Source organism: Melopsittacus undulatus, chromosome 4, assembly GCF_012275295.1.
Source record: "Melopsittacus undulatus isolate bMelUnd1 chromosome 4, bMelUnd1.mat.Z, whole genome shotgun sequence".
In the NCBI taxonomy this organism is placed as follows: domain Eukaryota; kingdom Metazoa; phylum Chordata; class Aves; order Psittaciformes; family Psittaculidae; genus Melopsittacus; species Melopsittacus undulatus.
In genome coordinates this window covers 50,900,280-50,915,348 of record NC_047530.1, presented here as the reverse complement: position 1 = coordinate 50,915,348, position 15,069 = coordinate 50,900,280, and the positions used below count along the sequence as shown (strand labels likewise).

The following is a 15,069-nucleotide window of genomic DNA, read 5'->3' as shown; positions in this document are numbered from 1 at the left end:
TTAAATGTATGAAAAATCCATCCCTTTTGCCTCGCTGTGTGATTTTTTTTTTAGCCCTAGTGCTGCTGTACGGTTGCTGGAGACTCCAGTGCAGAATGAAGGCCCCATGTGCCAGGTATAAGATAAGAGCTAATCCCTGCTTTGAAAAAAGCATCATCTACATAAGCAAGGCAGATGCAGGCAAGTCCCATCCAGCCTCCTGAGCCCAGATCTAAGCACACAGAGAGCTTAACCAATTTCCCCACTGGCATGTCCCAAGCTTCTGCTCCCCCAGGATGCCTTAATACCCCAATCAGCTGTTCTCCAAGGTTAAAGAAATTACTTAACCCAAAAGGGCTGGCTGGGTCCTGGAAACCAATCATGCAGTCCACTGTTCCTCAATAGCCCAAGGGGAGAACAAGTCATCCGCTGCCAAATATTTATCTACTGGAGTATGAGGGTGTTGTTTCTGCTGGGGGGATTGTGCTTAAGCCTTTAATCATGCAGTGAGTACTGAATGTTATGTCTCAGCGAGAACAGCCACAGGCTTGATCTTGGCCAAGAGCTGGAGAAGCCAAGAGCCAGGATTGTCCATCCATGCTTTGCCAGCATGGAGCAAAGCACAGCCCACCCCACGAGCAGCCTGCACACAGCCCCACATTATCTTACCCAGCAGATCCTCAGGCTGACACCATTTATTGCACCATCTCTGCAGAACCCCATGCACAGGACAGTTCGGTAAGTCACTCTGCTAAATGTCTCTGCTGATGAAGATAAGCATTTTCATGACATGCCCCCTTGAATAGTAGGGCACCTGGTCCTGACCCTCAAGTCTGTTTTCATGGGCCTGATCCTTCTCCAACCAGCTCTGCTTTGCCAAAAGCCCATCCAGACAAGGACCTGCCCAGGGAGAAGGAGAATGAGACCCCTCTCTTATGGAGATGACTTGCTCATTTGGTTGCCTCAGCGGTACGTTCATTTGGAAAACTATTTTTACTCACCATGAATGACTAAGCACATTGGTTTGGGTGCTGGTGGCTTTTTTCTTCTTCCGCTCTTTCTTGGATTTATTTATTTTTAGGTTCCTTTGGGAAGGAAAAGAAGTGGAGCGCAGACTGGAAGCTTAGAGGACAGGAAGCAGAGATCAAGGGAGAGTGGGGAGATGGTTTTTTCCCCTGCAAGCCTCAGGCTACCTTGCTGCTTATAGGGCTTAGCAACCCACTGAGGAATTTTATAGGAGGAACAGGAAAGAGCATTCTGGGGGCTGTGGCCTTTCTCCTTCAGAAAAATGCAGGGTCAAGTCCTGGTAATGGTTTCCCAGAGAGCTGGAGCAGGCTTTCATATGGAAGACTTTCTCACGGGTCTTACAGCACTTGGTTATGCTACAGCCCACATGTCTCTAACAAGATTACAGGAGAATTGCTTTGGGGCAGGAAACATCCTTCTGTTCTATTTGTCTCATGTTTAGCACAAAGGGATGTGGGCCTTGACACCACAGTAATACAGATGACTATTCGTAGTCACTCCAGCTTTTATTTGAAAGGAAAGTGGTCCTAGACCTTATGGTTGAGGGCTTGCATGCATGACCTTGAAAGACTCCCAGAAAATTGGAGGAGTGTTAATACAGAATATTAAGGGGTTTTATTCATTGAGCCATTTTTTTAAGCCTGTTGCCTGATTTTGAAGAGTCATATGGGTGGCTTTAGAACTGATGATGCTGTATGTATGCTATTGTGATACACAGTAATAAATCTCTCATTGCTCACACTTCACATCAAGAAAGATGATGAATTACCAACCCAAAGACCCAAAAGCGCTCTGCAAACTGTAGGGCTGACCTGGTACGTGGAGAAGAGAAAAATCAGCCATCCAGCCTCCCTGAACTTCGCCTGCTGCACAGCAGGGAATGTGTCTACCTCTTGATCTGACATTCCCCTACACCACCCTGCTGCCTCTTCTTGCCTCCTCCCGAAGCCCTCTTTGACCTTTTCCTCTGCTCACCCTCCATCCCTGCCTGATGTTAGGAAGAGGAGCAGCCCTACCTACACAACCTTCCCCAGACAAATGAACAGCAGGCTCATCAGTAGCTCCCATGATAGGCACCAACCTCCATCCAAGGAGTTTCGTTGCTCTTCCTGAGCCAGTTCTGCACAGCTGCAAGTTGCCTGGGTTTGTCCAAGCCCTTCAGAAAAGCTGATGGCAGCTGGCTGCAGTTCTGCCTCTTCTGCAAACCTCTTAATCCCACAGGAACATCATTCTCACCCCAGCACTGCCTCTGCTTCTTAGCAGCTTCTTGGAGAGAAACCTGGGTCTCATCACAGGCAGCTGTGGCACTAAGAAAACCCTCTTTACTTTGGCAGAACCCAGCAGCACTTCAGCAGTGATAAATCCTGAACCAGAGGCAATTTGTCCTTTTCTAACCAGCACAGGCTGGTTAAAGGACAGCAGGATTAAACTGGCCTTGTAGAGACTGGACCCTCTCCAGCCTGTGAAGTGTTGTGGATGTGCAAGTCCCCTCGCATCACACCGACCCACAGGGATGAACACAGGGTGCGTACACCTACACAGGAGCCAAACCTGCCTGTGAACAGCTGAATGAATTACCATCTTTATTTCTTAGGTCAGCACTTTGTGGGTAGGCTTAAGGCAATGCCAGAGGATTTCCCTTTCCCTGCAGGCACTGCTTGCACAAACTTCTGTTTGACCCAGCCTGTTTCCAGTTCTCTGGGACTCCCCTGCTCCCCTTCCTCAGAGCCACAACCAAACCTGCTGCTGCCTCAAGGCCACCTGTGCAGGGCTGTGCTCTGCCATGTGTGTGACACAGCCTGTCCTCACATCCTCACCCTCCCTGTGCCATGGCTGCATCCTCCTGAATGACCTGCAAGCTGTCCCTGCACAGCATTAGCTGCTCTCCAGCATCACATCCCATGGGGGATGCTAAAACAGCACCCCAGAATTGGGTTTCCGTGCAGCTCCCAGAGTAGCTGGCAACGGGAGGCAGCAAGTGCTTCCCTGATCCTGTGCCAAGCCCAGGCACGGCCAAATCCTCTTGCGCTTGTCCATCCTTTATGACATCCCCACCTCCCTCCCCTAAAGCAGCCGCATGCCCTGCATCCTGCTGCCAGGGTGCTCCCGCCCCTGCCCACACTGGGATTTGTTCAGTGCCGACAGGATTTATCACCCCACAAGCAGGATTTATCCCCTTTCCATTCATCCCCCACGACCGTTGTGCTGCTGTCACCTCCCGTTATCACGCAGTCCCAATCGTCCCCACACGCCCGTGCCACTCTTCCTTCAGGTTTTCACCCGGGCCCATGGGAACAAACCCGCAGCGAGGCCCCACTGCAAAGGTTTCTGTGGGTGACGCAGGGGAGAGTCGGGCCGAGCATCCCCTCCGGAAGACCAGGGAAGCCGCTCGGCCGGGGCCCAGAAGATGCCCTTCTCCCGTAAGGCACTACCAGGATGCTCCAAGCAGGAGGTGACGTCCCCGTGGGGCTGAGACACGGAGGAGCTCTCCTGCGTGGAGCATGTTCGGGGGGAGGAAAGGGGCTGCAGGCTGATCTTCCCATTCCCTAACACCCCCCCTGCCCGCCGCTAGTCCATGGGTGCCCCCCCTCCCCCCTCCCCCCTCCTTCCGCAACCCCAGCGCCGAGGAAGCCGAGCCGGAGGCAGTGCTGAGCCGGATATGCAGCGACTCCCCGCATCCCTCCTTGTGAGTGTCCCTCGCTCCTCCTGATGCCTTCGGAGGAGACGGATGGACGGACGGACGAGCAGCCAGAGGTAAACCAGTCTTTCCTATTTGCAAAGCTGGGGGGGGAGACGGGGGTGACGGACACGGAATATCTTCCCACATCCCTTTCCCCATCCTCTGTCTACATCCCCTCTTACCTCTCCTTCTCCTCCTCTCCTGGCACGATATTCTCCCCTTCAAAAATAAGGGGAGGGGGTGGTGGGAAAGAAACTGCTGGCAGGTGGAAGGAGCCGGGAGATGCAATCCCACCTGGAATCCCGCGGAGACTCGGCCGAAAGGAAAAACAAAACGGGGGGGAAATCCCTCAAAAAATATCCCCCCCGGAGGGAGGGAGGGAGGGAGGGCGAGGGCCGGGCTGCTCTGCCGCACCGGGAGACCCGCTCTCATCCCGGCATGGGACAGAGAGCCGGATGCCCCGGCAGACAGGCAGATCGACCGACAGACAGGCGGGCAGGGAGGGCTTGCTGCGGGTGCAGCCCGTTTTCAGCCGGCAACTCCGGCGGAGCCCCCCCCGGCTCTCCCCAAGTGTTTCCTTCGGCTTCATTTCTTTCCCTTGCGTTGTTTTTATCTATCTCCCCACTCGTGTCTCGGCCGCGGGTCCCGCAGGACAGCGGGCAGCGGAGGGGGAGGCGGCGGGAGAGCCGGAGGGATGCTGCCCGCCGCTGCCCGCTCCTCTGCCCCCGCCGCGGGGCCGGGACCGGCGGCAGCTCCGCTCCGTGGTCCCCGGGCGCAGCGGTGCTCCCTCCGCCCCTCCTCTCCCCACTCCCTCGCTCCTCTCCCCATTCTCTCCTCTGTCTCCCGGCCCCGCTCTCTCCTGCCTTCCCCCTGCGTCTCTCCTTTTCCACTTCTTACCCCTTCTTTCTCTTCCCTCCCCCCCCTCCTCTCCATCCCCTCACCCCCATTTTTTTACGGGGGGGTTCGCTTTGCCAGGGCAGAGCGCGGTGACGCCGCGGCAGCCACCACGGAGAGGACACAGGATCCCCCCTTGGGCCCGCCGTGCCCCTTCGAGGGGGTGGCCTGGACCCCGCGCCCTCCCCAGGGCCCCCCGCAGGGCTGCTTCGCCTGCATCGCCAAGCCCCCGGCTCTCCGGCAAGGTTCGCCGGTCCTGTCTCCTTCTTCTGCCGTTTATCTCATGGAGAGCAAGAGCTGCAAAGGGGACAGCCTGCGACCGGCGGTCCCGTGCAAGCACTCGGTGGAGAAGAAGACGATGACCAACCCCACCACTGTCATTGAAATCTACCCCGACACCACCGAGGTGAACGACTACTATCTCTGGTCCATCTTCAACTTTGTATACCTCAACTTCTGCTGCCTCGGCTTCATTGCCTTGGCCTATTCACTGAAAGTGAGTACTGAGCATGCAGCACAGAGTAATGGGTGACTGGAGGAGCGGGGGAGTGTTTGGGGGTCACACCTGATGTAAATCACATTTTTGCCACAAGATTGAGAGGCCCCATTCGCTGGGGATGGGGAGAGTAGAGGTGTGTTTTGGAGGTAGGGATGTTGCTTCAAGTGGGGAAGAGGTGCTTTGGCTTGCTCTGGTACCCTCGGAGTTTCCTCTGTACCACAACAGTAGGATGATGGGCTGGCTTGGCTCATGCTGCACCCTCAGGTATCCCAGCACTCAGTCCCTTCCTTGGGATCCTGCCGGTTAGAGATCATCAGGGTAGGACCCAACAGCATCAGATGGTCAGGCAGAAGCAGTAAGAAGCAGCAGGCAGAGATCAGCTGGTGCCTGGCAAGTTGCAGCAAGGGAGAAGCTGCCAGGGTGCAGGGCAATCCTGCCTGTTTAATTCTTGCCCTCTTCCTAACTAAAACACCAGCTGGTGGCCAGCTCCTCTCCCCCCACCGCTTCCGAGCCCTATAAATCCCAAGGCAAACCTTGGAGACCTGCCTGCATCAGCAGAACAAGCCCCAGGTTGCCAAGGAGGTGGAAGTAGGTGCAGGGGGGCTTCAGACAGCATCAGATCTAGAGGGAAATAGAGCTGTGTTGATGGTGGTGGCATGGAGCACAGCCCATGATGGGGGTGGGAACAGGTTACTCCCGATAGCTGCAGGGGAGAGCAGCCCGGCAGCGACGGCACCCAGCAAACAGGCAGCCCCTCAGCCAGGGCTGCCCTCCCCTTCCCGGCCTGACAGAAACAAACCTAACTGAATGGATGTGCAGAGAGCCCGGGGCGGTTGGGTGGCCCCGACAGGAGCGAGCTGATTTGTTTTGGCAGGCAGCATTTAGAGGAAGGCCAGGGCGCAGACAGGCTCCATCACAGAAGCAGATCAATTAACCCTATCCAGCTCCCACAAGCTGGACTGCAAGTGCCCAGTGCTGCAAGGAGGCTGCTCCTGAGCCCGTCATGGTTTCTGGTAGAAAGGCTGAGGGACAAATCCGCAGACCCATGCCCTGGGCAAACCCAGCACTGGCACTATGGTGCCTGCCTCAGTTTCTGCCTCCCCAAGAAGGGAGGTGAGCACACATCCACCACCCATGTAGCAGGCTTCACAGGACCATGCTGCCTGGGCAAGTCCCTTAATAGCTTAAATCATGCTGGGATTGAGCATCACCACAAACAGGACTGACCCAAGGGCAAGTCCAGGCAGTGGCAGCCTAACAGAAGTGGAGGGAGAGAGTCCCTTAACACCCCCCACTCTTCCAGCACTTAATGGAATAAACTGTCTTCCTCCGTATTTTTCATGTCTTTGCTCATCTGAATTTGCCTTTGAGATATGGTCAGTATCTTTCCTGTGCAAGAGGCATGGTTGCAGCAGGCTAAGAAATGGTGTCATGTCACCAGGACATGGTGGTAGCTACAGCAGGTATCTATCTGGGTAGACATGGTCCCTTAGTTGCAGCTAGCAGGGAGGCAGGACAGCCTGAGGACCAAACTGACCCAATATCCAGGGGACGGGATGGAATAGGACCTACCACCTACAAAGCTGTTAGAGGCTGGACCCTTCACTATGCTTGACACAAGGTGGAAGGAAGAACAAAGCCCAGAAGGGATCCCCAGGGCAGAGGTGTGAGCTCAGCATCTGGCTGCAAAGGTCTAGAGGATATAAACGCCACTGTGAAAAAAGTAGCAATGGTGAAGTAAGGAAGATGGTCAAAGTTGCTCCAAATCAGAGAAAGGAAAACATAAGATGGCTGTCAAAACCCAGCCTTGGCTTTTGGACTGCAGAGGGGGCAGCTGATTGGACGTAATGGTGGTACCCAAGCAGATGCAATGCTGAGCGGGTCTTGGAGATCGTCGGTAGCTGTGACTCTGTGGAGTGGGGGAAATAGAAGCAAAATGTCCCTCAGAGGCACAGGACAGAGCTAGCAAGTGGCTGAAAGGATGGCAGGTGCCTTCATGGGCTGCTATCAGGATGGGTGGTGGGAAGCAACAGGGATGCTGGGGCAGCAGCAGATCTGCCCTGGGGAAGACCCCTGGGATGCTGAGAAAGACGGGATCCTTTCTCACTCATACCTACTGCAAAAACCTCCATGACATCCTACCTAGGCTGGATGTTGGAGTTATTTCTCAGGAACCTGATGTTTTCATCTCTTCTATAGTCAGTAAGGTTTTATCCCAGAACTTCTGAGAAAGCAGAAGCAAGAAACACCCTGGGACAATCGTCCCTTTAAACAGACTTTTCTTGTTCCTCTGCAATAAATGTAAGCAGCAGATACTTGAGTCCCAGCATTCCTAAGGTACCTGTGCTCTGCAGAGACAAAGTAAGGTGCTGTGGGAAGGAGAGGAGGGGAGCAGCCTCTTCCCTTCCCTGAGCCTGTTCTGGGATGTCTGACTGTAGAGTCCTTGACTGGTTTAGCACAGGGTTCCTGGCTGAAGGACCATCAGTGAGCTGATGGCATCAAAAGGTTCCTGGGTTATGGTTTTCACATTTCCTTTAAATAACTGAAACATCTAGCAACCTCAGGAACCATTTCGTTATCAGAGATAGCTTTTTCAATACCCTGCCATAAATGTCACCTGCTTTTGCCAGATTCATGCTGTTAATAAAACAGTAGAACCTTCGTCCCCCAAGTCCGTGAGAGGTTTCATTAAGTGTCATAGCCCACTGTAGTATCTCCACCAGTTTCAGCAGCATAAAGCCCACTCTGGAAGACAGATGTATGCCTAGGTACACTTGAATGTTACCGTAAAGCTGTTTCATTCCCCATGCCCATTTTTATTGGTTTTAGACCCATGTCTGCCTGGCCTTTTGCACATGAGCTACAGCCTTCTAGATCTCTTCTGCAAGGAAATGCTATTTCATGGTGACCACCATTTCCCCCAAAACACCAAAAACCCACCCCAGGGTCAAAGAATTTATATGCTCTTATTCAAAGAAACACATTAATTCAGGCGAGGGCAGAGACTGTGACACCCAAGCCAGGTACTCTGTGTGACAGACATCCCAGCCAAGTGCTGTAAGAACTCGATGGCACACCGCATCTTCATTTACACTCATAGCAAGCCAGATCCTCAGCAGACACAGCTTGCGGGGCTGCAGCAGTCACACAAACCTGTATCCCCCGGGGGTGATTTCTGGCCTCTCAGGCTTCTCAAGGTCAGCCTGAGCACAAGCGTATAACCAGTCATAAGGGTGTGTTGGTGCTGGTGGAGAAGATATAAACAGCAGGACCATGGAAGTTAGAAACCCTAAAGTTACCTTAACCCTAGACCAGCACAGATATGATGATTGCCCCAGTGGCAATGCTTTGGATTTGGTTGCTTTTGATCAGGAGTAAGTACCATGGCCTGATACTCAGCAGCTCTCTGCCTCCCTCTTTCCCAGCTCCAAGCAGTAAAGAATGATGCATCAGTGCTTGGTGGCAGGAGATCTCACTTCAATTGTTAGGAGGTCCCGTTTGGGAAGATCCAAACCTTTTTCAGTATCCATTATGGCAGAGGAGCTGGGATCTGAGATGAGCAGTGGTATAGATGCCTTGCTGTAGCTGTGTGGAGACAAAGATGTCAAGAAGCTCCATCGGCTTTTTACGCCCCACCAGCAGCCTGCAGGGCTGCTTCCAGTTTTCCTGCCCTTCGAGGCCACAAAAATATGCAGTGTGATATCACCCCAGGGGACATGAGCTCTCCTGCCTGTTCCCTGCCTCACCCTTAGCACACAGCTGTGGGCACGGTTGTTTGTCTTCCCTTTTGCCACTTGTTGATCTTCTCTGCTTCAAGAGGAAGCAGATGGGCACAGATCCATAGCCGTTTATTAACCCTGAGAAGCAGAGAAGCTGTGGCACCTGGCCTCTCAGGCAAGCTGAAACACAGGGGTGACAGCCCCGTGACACCAATACAGGCAGGGTGGAGAGCTCTTGACCGATTCACAGAGCAAATAAACCCAAGGATGCCTTCCAGAGCTCCTTATGTTAGGGACACTGAGCTCTGCGCAGAAATCAGTTTACAGACAAGCAGCTGTGGGCTGCATGCTAAAAGCCAGGCTGCCTTAAATACAGCCTCATTAGGATCGTTATCAACAAACCATTTGTCTCCTCCTGCCAGCTGAGGCAGCACTTTTTATTCACACAACAAGTTCCCTACTCCTAAAAATGAGAGGGGCTGAGCCCCAGAGCAGATAGATGGGAGGTGGCTGCTGAGGAAAGAGCTGTGAAGGAGCAGGCAGCAGGGAGGGCTTGGAGAGAAAGCTGAAGGCAGAATCCCAAGGGGAGGAAGGACAGGGGATGGTGGTGAGAGGGAGGAAAGAGTTCTTTGGTATCAGCATGCTGGATGTGGTGGAGGACAGGGTGAGCAGTAGGGAGGTGACAGGCAAGCAGGGATGGACGAAAGGCCACTGCTGGTGTGGGAAGGAAGGAAGGTTTGTACATTAAAGCACAAAAGCAGGTTGTTCCATGGAAGGCCAGGCACAGAAAAGGAAAGGAACTGTAGAAGTTGCCAAGCTGGATCAGAGGTAAGCTTTGCACTGCCCAAGGTAGAATTGCTAAAGGGTCCACTACACAAGGCTTTGTGGTGCATGGGGAAGCCCCGCAGCCAGCAGATGTAATTACCTTTACATCAGGTATCTCAGTGCAAGCAGGGCCAAAAGCCCCCATCTAATTGTAGGTAAGGTGAGAAGGGTCAAAGTGATGATGGGATAAGAGTCTGTGACTAAGGAAACCCCACACCTGGGTCTGGGGTAAGGGGGTGACCTTGGGGACCTGTGGAAGGAAGCAGCTTCCTGGGCTTGTGCACCAGCTGCCAGCACATTATGGTAATGGTGGCCACAAAAGCATGAAAATAGGAAAAGCTGAGGCTGGGCTATGAGAGAGACAGTGGCATCTCCTTTAAGGCAAAGCAGGGAAAGAGATTAAAGACTTACCTGCTCTCCAGAAGAGCTCCTCCTCCAGAATCTGGCTCAGATGCCACAATGGGACATTAAAAGGAGACATCTGGAAGCATCTGGGGGTGCAAGGAGAGGCAAGAGGTTGAGAGGCTGCAATGGAGAGATGTGGGAGGCTGGGGCTGCAAGTGGTTTGGAAGGAGAAATGCCTTTATGTTGCTCCTGTGTGCTGCAGAGACCCTGCCATTTATCTGGTGCTTGGAGGCCTCATTGCAATATAGATGATAATGGACAATAAGGGATGATTTGTGTGACGGTGACTTCTGAAGTTATATGTGTATGGGGAAATAGCAAGGGAGGAGAGGAAAGGGACCAAGGAGTTGGTGGCCAAGGCCAGAGCAGAGGAGAGCTAGGGAAGGTAAAGGACAGGGGCTGCTGGAGATGGGGGATGAAGACAGAGTTCCATATAACACAAGCAGGAGTAGGTGGAACCAGCTGCTGGGGCACAGAGAGGAGGCAGCTGGGTGCACTTTGGCAGGAGTGGAAGGCGGGTGTGGAGCCATCATTTGGGCCCAAACAAGAGGGAAGAGGAGAGATGGGAAGGACAAAAAAAAGGAACTGAGAGGAAAATGGAAGCACTGGGGAGGGGGTAGCCCCAGGCACCCCTCACTAGGGATGCTTATCAGCAGCAGGACTGGAGTGGGGCCAAGGGTAGGTCAGGCGCTGCTGAAGCATGCCGTGGGAAAGAGCTACAGCGTCAGTCACGAGTGTGAGCCACTGTCAGGTGGAAGAGGCTCCTGGGAGAGGGTAGGGCATGGAAATTAGGGTGGCAGGGTGCCCTGGGGACAAGAGGAGCATGAGGTGACGAGTGGGAGAGAACTACTGAGGCCAAGAGGAACTGGCCCCACAGAGGCAAAGTAAGCAGCTTGGTGCAGGAAATGTTGCAGAGCTTGGTGTTCTGGCTATGCTGCTCTGCTGGAGAAACCTGTGTCTGCCTGGCAGACACTTGATAGCAAACACTGGCTTGCCTGCGGCAGAGAGCAACCTCTTCCAGGGTGGCTTACAGTAGAGGAAGGGTCAAAAGGCATTTGCTCTGCATAGTTGCCTCTGGCAGGCCCTGAGAAGAGGAAAGCACATGAGAGAGCTTTAAAGAGTCTGTTGTGAGAAGTGGCTGGGATTTCTGTTCCAGATCCAGTGCTCGTGGGTCTCTGTGCTTCTCAGTGGGTGAGGATGTGCCAGCTGCCTGGCACTCCTGTGCTCTGGGGGTTTTGGGAGGATGCTAAACTGATGGATAATTTCAAAGGTGCGTCACCCTGGACACAGCTGACACAGAAAGTCATGCAGGCTCCCAGCTGCCAGCTTGCTGCCTTCCCAGGGGTCATCCCCACTGCCGGCAGCAACAGCCAAGCCTGCCATGGAGCTACATGGATGGCTCCTAGGAGCAGGATGTAACAGAGGCCAAGGACATGGCACTGCAGGATTTAATACAAGGATGAGAACAGAGCTCTCATTCTTGCCTATGTGCCTGCCAGTGACAGCTCCTGCAGGCCTCATGCCAGATGCAGCCTCCGTACCCACAGTCCAGGATTAGTGAAGAGCAGAGGGTGCTTGTGCAGAGGTCCTTGCTGGTGTGAGAGAGAACATTGCCTGAGGGTCTGAGATCTGGTTTTGGAGGCCCCATGAGCCAGCATGGCTCAGTTGAAATGAAGGGGTTCAGCAGCCCTTCCCAATACCCAGCAAGCAGCAGGCAGCCCCATGGGTAAGCACTGCAGGAGGGAGAAAAAGTCATTAGGACGTGGTCTGAATCCATCACAGTCTTTTTGGAAAGCTTCCTGGTCCATAACAGCCTTTCAGTATTTGTAGGTAGGACTCCGGGGCTGGTTCTCGCAGCCTGACACCGACATCTAGTGTTAGGCTGGCAGCTTCTGCTGGCGCTCGCACTGCCGGCAGCGCAGCAAAGGACGGGGCCCGCAGCCTTGACCCTCTGGCCACAAAGCAGGCAGTGTAGCAGGAACTGCCATGCCATGCAACGCGATGTGGCCCCTGGGTACCCCGCTCGGAACGGGAAAGGGAAAAGGGGTCGAATCTCCCGGTCCCTTTGTCCAAAATCCTTGTGGCTCCAGCTGCCTGCGTCTGCTGGGTGCTGGCTGAAGGGGCAATATGGGGACAAGGACACATATCTGCTAGGAAGAGATGAAGCCTGAGCAAACAGCAGATGAACTGCTGCTGGTGGGCAGTGCCATCAGTTGCCTGGGTGTGCCATCTGCTGCCTAATGATGCTACTGCTGCCTGCTGATGCCATCGCTGCCTGCTAATGGTATCCACTGTCCAGCTGTGCCATCCACTATCCAGCTGTGCTATCTACTGCCTCCTAGTGGCATTAACGCCTAGCTGTGCCATCTGCTGCCTTGCAGTGCCACGCACTGCCCAGCTCTGCCATCCGCTGGGTTGCAGTGCCATCCACTGCTGGTAATGCCATTTCTGCCTTCTAGTGGCATCACTGCCTAGCTGTGCCATCCACTGCCTGCTGATGCCATGGCTGCCTGGAGGAGGTGGGGACCGATCAGTGACACAGGCATGCACAATCCTTACCCACTGCAGAGCTGCCCCAAAGCACACCCATGAATATCCCAGCCTGCAGGGAAATGAAGAGAGCAGAATGCACTGTCAGTATTGAAAGCTGCCAGTGGCAGAGGCGCTGCACAAGCTGCATCAGACCTGCAACAGGAACTCATTAACCCAGGACTGCTTAATATGCTGGAGGCTCATGCACAGCCCTGGAGCTGCAGTAGGATGCTGTGCCAGCGCTCACCCACTCAGCCCCTCAGTGCAGACAGAGGCATGGGGATGCACACCAGAGCTGCAGACAGCCTTCTTGCTCGTGGCCTGGGTGAGGTGAACTCTGGGGCTGCAGGTCCAGAGGGCTATGACATGGTGGAAAGGATGCTTGAGTGCCCATGTGCATGGGGTGCATGATGGCATCTCAGCTCTTTCATGCATCTTCAGGCTCAAACAACACTGCCCCACCCCAGAGGCCATAGGGACCTCTATTACAATGCTTGGCTTCACAGGCTCAAACCATAGCAGAGCTGGAAGGCAAACCACACCCTGGGGTGTTTTATGGCACCCCAAGCATTCAAATCATAGAATCAGTGACATTGGAAAAGACCTTTAAGATCATCAAGTCCAACCTTTACCCCAGGACTGCCAAGTACACCACTAAATCATGTTACTAAGGGCCTCATCTACATGATCTACATGGGTTTTGAACACTTTCAAAGTGTTTATCCTTGAATGCTTTGAATACTTTCAAATGAAAGGAGGCACTGCTCAGCCCTCATCTGCTGTACAGGTACCCTACAAGTGAACTGTATTCTTGTGAGTGTTGCTTTAAACACTTTGTCTTTTATATGTCTCCCAATTTTTTTATTTAATAATTTTTTGTGTGTATCTCAGGTCCGGGACAAGAAACTCCTCAATGACTTAAATGGAGCAGTTGAAGATGCCAAGACAGCCCGTCTTTTTAACATCACCAGCTCAGCCCTTGCCACTTTCTGTATCATCCTTATCTTCATCTTCCTGCGATACCCCCTCACTGATTACTAGAGTGAGGCCAACAGCAGCAGCCATCGCCAAAATGCCTCTATGCCAGAAGTGTCTGCAGTTGTTTCTTGTAGCAAGGACGCAAAAAAATAAAAACAATACTCCACCTTGATTGCAAAAAATAAAAAAATAAAGAGAAGAGCCAAATAAATACATAAATAAAAGTGAAAAGAGTTTATCAGTCCAGCTGAGCATACCCTTCCTCCCCCCAAAAACAGTACAGGAACTGCTGTAGGAAAGGGTCTCCAACGCATGTACAGGCAGAAAAAAAGACCAAGAAATATTTATTTTATGGTCAACAAGCCATGTGACAAGAGTGTACAAAGCCCAAAGCCATGCAATGCCCAGCAGCAGAGAGTTGAGCTCTGGGGAGCAGTGGGGTCTTGTCGAGCAGGAGGCACGTGCAGCTATGCATGGGTTCCACAGCAGGGCTGCCTCACAACATATCAGGTGTGTTCAGACCTCCCCACCACCTCCTGGTGTATGGAGGTTTCTTTTCCTTTTCCTCTATTGAATTTCATCCAATGTTCAAACAACTCCCAACCCCTGGAGAGCTGAGGGTGCTAGGGAGCCCCAGAGTGTTACAGGGCAGGTTTCTCCTCAGGATCTCCTGGCAATGCTGAGAAGGAAGGCACCTTCTGGAGAACTCACTTAAGTCCCCTAAACAGATTCTGTATTACAGTACTCTGTAAACAGTCAATAAAAGATACCTCTGCTAACTGGTGCTGCTGGGTTAATTCCTTCCTCAGGAGGGCTGTGCTCCAGGTCCCTACAGGCTGACAAGAGAAAATGTTAATGTTACCAGTGCCTGCTTGGAAGAGATTTAAAGCAGGAATGAGGGATGCTGCTGCAGGTCAGGGCAGCATGCAGCCGTGAAGGACGGTAAGAACAGAGACCTCAGCGACTCCTGCAATGGTCGATCAATGGCAAGGAGTCAAAGGCAGCTGAGCAGGCAGGTGCCCCTCCCCTGCTAGGACCAGCACTGAAGATAGAAATGAATTGCCGCAGTCTGAACCTGCTGCTACCGCAGCACTTCCCAGGGTCTTTATTGAGAGACAGGTTTCAGAGGCACCACGCATTTGCTGCTAAACAAGGCAGGAGCTCGGAGCCCTTCCTGGTAGCTGCCTGCAAGTCAACATGGCCTGGCTTGAAACACCACAAGTGAATAGCAAGACCAGGACCAAAATACAGCTTTTCAGCCCCTCTGACCCTTCGTTTCATCTCATCTGCCACAGCTGCCTCATCTTTTTCCAGCTCCATGATAACCTTGTGCCAATGGAGACCAGTTGCTGCAGACCAGCCATAGAACTGGGAGGAGGCAACAGTGCCCACCTTTGTGCCTACCACAAAAGCAGAGATAGAGAATGCAGACAGGCCGTTGTAGGACACTTCATGCCCTGCTGGGTGTGAAGTTAAATCAATGTGCTGTGTCTGGGCTTTGCCACAGCAAGCTGTGGGGACAGACCATAAGG

At 53.1% G+C, this 15,069-nt stretch overlaps 1 protein-coding gene across 1 annotated transcript; it reads left to right on the top strand.

Annotated features, from left to right (window-relative positions):
• Window positions 1–3,615: 3,615 nt before the first annotated feature.
• On the top strand, window positions 3,616–13,713 carry IFITM10 (interferon induced transmembrane protein 10). Its single transcript, XM_034062158.1, has 3 exons — window positions 3,616–3,759; window positions 4,661–5,075; window positions 13,451–13,713. Exons 1-3 carry the CDS (start codon window positions 3,734–3,736, stop codon window positions 13,598–13,600), a joined length of 591 nt encoding a protein of 196 aa, XP_033918049.1. The 5' UTR covers window positions 3,616–3,733; the 3' UTR covers window positions 13,601–13,713.
• Window positions 13,714–15,069: the final 1,356 nt, after the last annotated feature.